Below are 7,833 nucleotides of genomic sequence, written 5' to 3' on the forward strand. Positions count from 1 at the left end.
GCGGATTATGGGATCTGGGGGGGATGAGCCGACTGTAGGGTCGGGGGAATGAGCCGGATTAATAGGGATCGGGGGGGGATGAGCACGGACCTGTAGGGATCGGGGGGGATGAGCGGCGGATTATAGGGATCCGGGGGGGGATGAGCGGACTGTAAGGAATCGGGGGGGATGAGCCCGGGCTGTAGGGATCGGGGACTATGAGCCGACTGTAGGGATCGGGGGGATGGAGCCCGGATGTATGGGATCGGGGGGGATGAAGGCCGGATTAGGGAATCAGGGGGGGGACTGAGCCGGCTGTAGGGATCGGGGGGCATGAGCGGACTGTAGGGATCGGGGGGGGATGACCGTGACTAGTAGGGATCGGGGGGATGAGCCGGCCGTAGGGATCGGGCGGGTGGATGAGCCGACTGTAGGATGGGGGATGAGCCGGACTGTAGGGATTCAGGGGGGGGCATGGCCGGACTGTAGGGATCGGGGGGGTGAGCCGGACTGTAGGTGATCGGGGGGGATGAGCCGGACTGATAGGGATGGGGCATGAAGGCGGACTGTAGGGATGGGGGGATGAGCCGGACGTTAGCGATGCGGGGGGGATGAGCGCGGATTGTAGGGACGGGGGGAATGAGCCGGACTAGTAGGGATTCGGGGGGGATGAGACCGGACTGTAGGGTCGGGGGGGATGGCCGGATGTAGGGATCGGGGGATGGAGCCGGGATTATATGGGATCGGGGGGGATGAGCCGGACTGTAGGGATGGGGGGGTGAGCCGGAAATTAATAAGGGATCGGGGGGGGGATGAGCCCGGAGTGTAGGGGAGGGGGGGGGGAATGAGCCGGATTAATAGGGATGGGGGGATGAGGTCGACTGTAGGGATCGGGGGGGATGAGCCGGACCTGTAAGGATGTCGGGGGATGAGCGGACTGTAGGGATCGGGGGGGATGAGTCCGGACTGTAGGGATCGGGGGGGATGAGCCGATTCATAGGGATCTGGGGGGGGGAATGAGCCGGACTGTGAGGGATCGGAGGGGCATGGAGCGACGGACTGTAGGGATCGGGGGGGGATGAAGCCGGCTGTAGGGATCGGGGGGGATGAGCGAGACTGTAAGGATGGGGGGATGAGCCGGAACTTGTAAGGGGATCGGGGGGATGAGCCGGATGTCGGATCAGGGGGGCATGAGCCGGACTGTAGGGATCGGGGGGATGAGCCGCGACGTAGGACAGGGGCAGAGCGGCTGTAGGGATTCGGGGGGGATGAGCGGACTGTAGGGGATCGGGGGGGATGAGCCGGACTGTAGGATCGGGGGGAGAGCCGGGACTGTAGGGATGGGGGGGATGAGCCGGACTGTAGGACGGGTGGGATGAGCGGACTGGTAGGGATCGGGGGTGGATCGAAGACGACTGTAGGGATGGGGGATGAGCCGGATGTAGGGATCGGGGGGGGGGGATGAGCCGGCTGTAGGGATCGGGGGGGGGGCTGAGCGGACTGTAGTGGATCGGGGGGGGGGGGGATTGGAGCCGGACTGTAGGGATCTTTAGGGGGGAGGGGGGAGTGAGCCGGACTGACGGGATCGGGGGGCATAGCCGACTGTTAGCGGATCGGGGGGGGATGAGCCGGACTGGTAGGGATCGGGGGGGATGAGGCCGGACTGTAGGGATCGGGGGGGGATGACCGGATGTAGGGATCGGGGGGCTAGCGGACTGTAGGGTCCTGGGGGGGGATGAGCGGACTGTAGGGATCGGGGGGTGATGAGCCGGACTGTAGGGATCGGGGGGATGAGCCGGACTGTAGGGATCGGGGGGGGATGAGCCGGACTGTAGGGATGGGGGGGGATGAGCCGGCTTGTAAGGATCGAGGGGCATGAAGCGGACTGTAGGGATCGGCGGGGGGATGAGCCGGACTGTAGGGATCCGGGGGGGGGGGGATGAGCCGGACTGTGGGATCGGGGGGATGAGCCGGACTGTAGGGACGGGGGGGATGAGCGGATGTAGGATCGGGGGGGGGGGATTGAGCGGACTGTAGGGATCGGGGGGATCGAGCCGGACTGTATGGGATCGGAGGGGGGATGAGCGCGACTGTAGGATCGGGGGGATGACGCCCCGGGACTGTAGGGATCGGGGGGGGATGAGCCGGACTGTAGGGATGGGGGGATGAGCCGGATGTGGATCGGGGGGGGATGAGCCGACTGTAGGGATCCGTGAGGGGATGAGCGCGGACTGTAGGGAATCGGGTGGATGAGCGGACGTAGGGATCGGGGGATGAGCCGGACTGTTAGAGGATCGGGGGGATGAGCCGGACTGTAGGGATCTGGGGGGGGCGTGGTGATGAGCGCAGGGACTGATAGGGATCAAATGGAGGGGGGAGATGAGTCCGGACTGTAGGGATCGGCGGGGGGGATGAGCCGGACTGTAGGGACGGGGGGGATGACGGCACTGTAGGGATAGTGGGGGGACTGAGCCGACTGTAGGATCGGGGGGGGATAGCGAGTGTAGGGAGGGGGGGATGAGCCGGAATGTAGGGGATCGGGGGGGATGAGCCGGACTGTAGGATCGGGGGGGTGAGCGGACTTGTAGGGATCGGGGGGGGATGACCCGGACTGTAGGGATGGGGGCATGAGCCGGACTGTAGGGATGCGGGGGGGATGGAGCCGGACTGTAGGTCGGGGGGGAATGAGGCCGGACTGTAGGGATCCGGGGGAGGATGCCGACTGTAGGGATCGGGGGGATGAGCCGGGCTGTAGGGTCGGGGGGCATGAGCCCGGACTGTAGGATCGGGGGGGGATGAGCCGGACTGTAGGGATCGGGGGGATGAGCCGGATGTAGGATGGGGGGGATGAGGCGGACTGTAGGGATCGGGGGCATGAGGCGGACTGTAGGGATACGGGGGGGATGAGCCGGCATGTAGGGATCGGGGGGGGATGAGCCTGGTCTGGTAGGGATACGGGGGGATGAGCCGGACTGTAGGGATCGGAGGGGATGAGTCGGACTGTAGGGACGGGGGATGAGCGGACTGTAGATGGGGGGATAGCGGACTGTAAAGGGATCAGGCCTGGGGCATGAGCCGGACTGTAGGGATCGGGGGGGATGAAGCCGGACTGTAGGGATCGGGGGGGAGACCGGACTGTAGGGATACCGGGGGGGGATGAGCCGGACTGTAGGGAATCGGGGCGGGATGAGCCGGACTGTGGATCGGGGGATGAGCCGACTGTAGGATGGGGCATGAGCCGGAGCATGTAAGGATCGGGGGGATGGCCGACTGTTAGGGATCGGGGGGGATGAGGCCGGACATGTAGGGATCGGGGGATTGAGGCCGGATGTAGGGATTCGGGGGGATGAGCCCGGACTGTAGGGATCGGGGGGGGATGAGAACGGATGTAGGGATCGGGAGGATGAGCGGAACTGTAGGGGATCGGGGGGGATGAGCCGGACTGTAGGGTAATTCGGGGGGGGATGAGCGGACCTGTTAAGGGATCGGGGGGGGATGAGACCGGACCGTAGGATCGGGGGGATGAAGCCGGACTGTAGGCGATCGGGGGGGGGGTGAGCGGACTGTAGGGATCGGGGGGGGGGATGAGCCGGACTGTCAGGGATCGGGGGGGGGTGAGCGGGACTGTAGGATCGGGGGGGGGGGATGAGCCGGCTGTAGGGAATCGGGGGGGGGATGAGCCGGACTGTAGGGATCGGGGGGGGGGGATGAGCGACTGTAGGGTCCTTGGGGGGGGATGAGCGGACTGTAGGGATGCGGGGGGGGGGGGATGAGCCGGACTGTAGGGATCGGGGGGGAAGAGCCGGACTGTAGGGATCGGGGGGGGGGGGATGAGGCCAGACTGTAGGGATCGGGGGGGGATGAGCCGAACTGTAGGATCGGGGGGGGGGGGGGGGGGATGAGCTGACTGTAGAGGATCGTGGCGGGGGGGGGGATGAGCCGAGACCGGACTGTAGGGATCGGGGGGGATGAGCCGGACTGGTAGGGATCTCGGGGGGGATGAGCGGACTGTAGGGATCGGGGGGGGGGGGATGAGCCGGACTTAGGGATCGGGGGGATATGAGCCGGACTGTAGGGGATCGGGGGGGGATGAAGCGGACTGTAGGGATCGGGGGGATGAGCGGACTGTAGGGATGGGGGGGGGGATGAGGCCGGACTGTAGGGATGGGGGGAGGGGGAATGAGCGGACTGTAGGATGGGGGGGGGGGATAGCCGGATCTGTAGGGATGGGGGGGGGGATGAGCCGGACTTGTAGGATCGGGGGGGGGGATGAGCCAGATGTAGGGATGGGGGGGGGATGAGCGGACTGTAGATGGGGGGGGAATGAGCCGGACTGTAGGGATCTCCGGGGGGGGGAATGAGCCGGATCTGTAGGGGAGATCGGGGGGGGATGAGCCCGGATGTCAGGGGATCGGGGGGGGGGGGGATGAGCCGGACTGTAAGGGATCGGGGGGATGAGCCGACTGTAGGATCGGGGGGATAGCGGACTGTAGGGATCGGGGTGGGGGATGAGCCGGACTGTAGGGATCGGGGGGGGCTGACCGAACCTGTAGGGAATGGGGGGGGGGGGATGACCGGATGGTAGGGTCGGCGGGGATGAGCGGACTGTAAGGGATCGGGGGGGATGAGCCGAACTGTAGGGATCTGGGGGGGGGGATGAGCGGACTGAGGATCGGGGGGATGAGCCGGATCGTAGGGATCGGGGGGGGGGGATGAGCGATGTAGGGATGCTGGCGGGGGATGAGCCGACTGTAGGGATCGGGGGGGGATGAGGGCCGGAACTGTAGGGATCGGGGGGGAATGAGCCGGACTGTAAGGGATCGGGGGGGATGAGCCGGCACTGTATGGGATCGGGGGGATGAGCCGGATGTAGGATCGGGGGGGATGAGCCGGACTGTAGGGTCGGGTGGGGATAGCCGGACTGTAAAGGGATCGGGGGGAATGAGCCGGATCTGTAGGGATCGGGTGGGGGATGGAGCCGGACTGTAGGGATCGGAAGGGGATGAGCCGGCTGTAAGGGGATCGGGGGGGATGAGCGACTGTAGGGATCGGGGGGGGATGAGCCGGACTGTAGGGATCGGGAGGGGGATGAGCCGGATGTAGGGATCGGGGTGGGGGGGTGAGCGGAACTGTAGGGATCGGGGGGATGAGCACCGAAGCTGTATGGGATCGGGGGGGGGGGGATGAGCCGGACTGTAGGGATCGGGGGGATGAGCGGACTGTAGGTGGGGGGATGAGCCGGATGTAAGGGATAGGGGGGATGAGCGAACTGTAGGGATCGGGGGGGGGGGGGATGAGCCGGACTGTAGGGCATCGGTGGGGGATGAGCCAGGACTGTAAGGGAATGGGGGGGGGGGGATGAGCCGGGACTGTAGGGATGGGGGGATGAGCCGGACTGTAGGGATGGGGGGGGATGACGCGGATGTAGGGATGCGGGGGGAATGAGCGACTGTAGGGATCGGGGGGATGAAGCCGGACTGTGGATGGGGGGTGACGGGACTGTAGGGATCGGGGGGGAATGAGCCGGACTGTAGGGATCGGGGGGGATGAGCGGACTGTAGGGATCGGGGGGATGAGCCGGACTGAGGGAATCGGGGGGATGAGCCGGATGTAGGAGTCGGGGGGGATGAGCCGGACTGTAGGGATCGGGGGATGAGCCGGACGTAGGGATCGGGGGATGAGCGGACTGTAAGGATAACAGTTTTCTTCCTCGGGGGCAGTGAATGCAGGCCCGGGCGCAAATCGCATAGCCGCCCTCTGACTACAGATAAAGTATACAGGGGAAACATTTTGCACCTGGCAGACCACTGTTGGCCATTTGCATATTGTTCCATACCCAGGGGGAGCACTGTTTTGGCATTGCACATTGTTGCATACCCGGCGGGGAGAACCCACTGTTTGGCAGACATTGCTATGTGTTCATACCGCGGCGGAGACCTACTGGTTGGCCTTGCACATTGTTCCATACCCAGGGGAGACCCCACTGTTGGCCCCATTGCACATTGTTCCATACCCCGGGAGACCCCACTGTTGGCCCCATTGCACATTGTTCCATAACCGGGGAGACCCCACTGTTGGCCCCATTGCACATTGTTCCAACCCGGGGTGACCCCACTGTTGGCCCCGTTGCACATTGTTCCATACCCAGGGGAGACCCCACTGTTGGCCCGTTGCACATTGTTCCATACCCCGGGGAGACCCCACTGTGGCCCCATTGCACATTGTTCCATACCCCGGGGAGACCCACTGGTTGGCCCCGTTGCACATTGTTCATTACCCGGGAGACCCCACTGTTGGCCCCGTTGCACATTGTTCCATACCCCGGGAGACCCCACTGTTGGCCCCATTTGCACATTGTTCCATAGCCCGGGAACCACTGTTGGCCCCATTGCACATTGTTCCATACCCCGGGGAGACCCCACTGTTGGCCCCATTGCATATTGTTCCATACCCCGGGGAGACCCCACTGTTGGCCCCTTTGCACATTGTTCCATACCCAGGGGAGACCCCACTGTTGGCCCCGTTGCACATTGTTCCATACCCAGGGGAGACCCCACTGTTGGCCCCGTTGCCCTGCATGGCACTGTATACGCCAGTTTGGCCTACAGAGGGATTGAGAATAAACAGCATGGGATTCTGGGAAATTACAGACAATATTTTTCATTTCAGGAAATGATTTTGAGGTTGAGGCCCAGGCTGCCGACTCCCCCATCCCCCCCGGGAGCCCCCTACTGGTCACTTGCTCCATCCACACCCTGGAGCCATCTGGGCGCCTTTTCCATGTCACGTGGCTGCTGGACAGTAAGAAAGTGGTCTCCCTGCCCCCCTCAGGCATCCTCTCCGTCGAAGGGCACTTTGGGGCAAGAAATACCCTGGGGCAACTCTCTGTAGGAAGAAGAACCCTGGTGTCCTGGTACTTACGGATCAGCCAGGCCCTTAGGGAAGATGGAGGCTCCTATGCCTGTCAGGTCTCTGAGGAAGGAGCAGCTCAGGGGGCAACAAGGAGCAAAACCTCAGCCCCCGTGTCTATCATTGTGGCACATAAAGGTAATGAGAAATGTACCCTCTCACAGCCACAGGGGTAACTAGGCCTGCTGGGAATGTACCCTCTCACAGCCACAGGGGTAACTAGGCCTGCTGGGAATAAAGTTTGTGGGTAGGAGGTTCCCCCAGTCGTGGGTACGAGGTTCCCCCAGTTCGTGGGTACGAGGTTCCCCCAGTTCGTGGGTACGGGGTTCCCCCAGTTTGTGGTACAAGGTTCCCCCAGTTCGTGGGTACGGGGTTCCCCCAGTTTGTGGGTACGAGGTCACCAAGTTTGTGGGTACGAGGTTCCCCCAGTTTGTGGGTATGAGGTTCCCCCAGTTTGTGGGTATGAGGTTCCCCCAGTTCGTGGGTACGAGGTTCCCCCAGTTTGTGGGTATGAGGTTCCCCCAGTTTGTGGGTACGAGGTTCCCCCAGTTTGTGGGTACGAGGTTCCCCCAGTTTGTGGGTACGAGGTTCCCCCAGTTTGTGGGTACGAGGTTCCCCCAGTTCATGGGTACGGGGTTCCTCCAGTCGGTGGGTACGGGGTTTCCCCAGTTCATGGGTACGGGGTTCCCCCAGTCGTGGGTACGGGGTTCCCCCAGTCGGTGGGTACGGGGTTCCCCCAGTCGGTGGGCTACGGGGGTTCCCCCAGTCGGTGGGTACGGGGTTTTCCCCAGTTCATGGGTAAACGGGGTTTCCCCCAGTCGGTTGGGTACCGGGGCTCCCCCAGGTCTGGCAATAAGGTTGTGTCTCTTTCCTGCCACAGAGAGTGAGCTGCGGGTGGTACTCGGCACTGCTGTACAGCCGGTGTATGAGGGGAGTTCCGGTGCA

General features: G+C 64.0%; 1 protein-coding gene across 1 annotated transcript in view; it reads left to right on the forward strand.

Moving 5' to 3' along the window:
* Nucleotides 1–7,830, forward strand: part of LOC116408892 (immunoglobulin superfamily member 3-like) — a gene marked incomplete at its 3' end in the record, with an annotated part of 45,976 nt that extends 38,146 nt beyond the window's left edge. The window contains exons 4-5 of the mRNA XM_031897230.1: nucleotides 6,649–7,026; nucleotides 7,769–7,830. Of these exons, the coding sequence (XP_031753090.1) occupies nucleotides 6,649–7,026; nucleotides 7,769–7,830 (440 nt within the window). The remainder of the gene's footprint in view (nucleotides 1–6,648; nucleotides 7,027–7,768) is intronic.
* Nucleotides 7,831–7,833: the final 3 nt, after the last annotated feature.

The sequence above is a fragment of the Xenopus tropicalis genome, chromosome 2 (assembly GCF_000004195.4).
Source record: "Xenopus tropicalis strain Nigerian chromosome 2, UCB_Xtro_10.0, whole genome shotgun sequence".
Taxonomy (NCBI): domain Eukaryota; kingdom Metazoa; phylum Chordata; class Amphibia; order Anura; family Pipidae; genus Xenopus; species Xenopus tropicalis.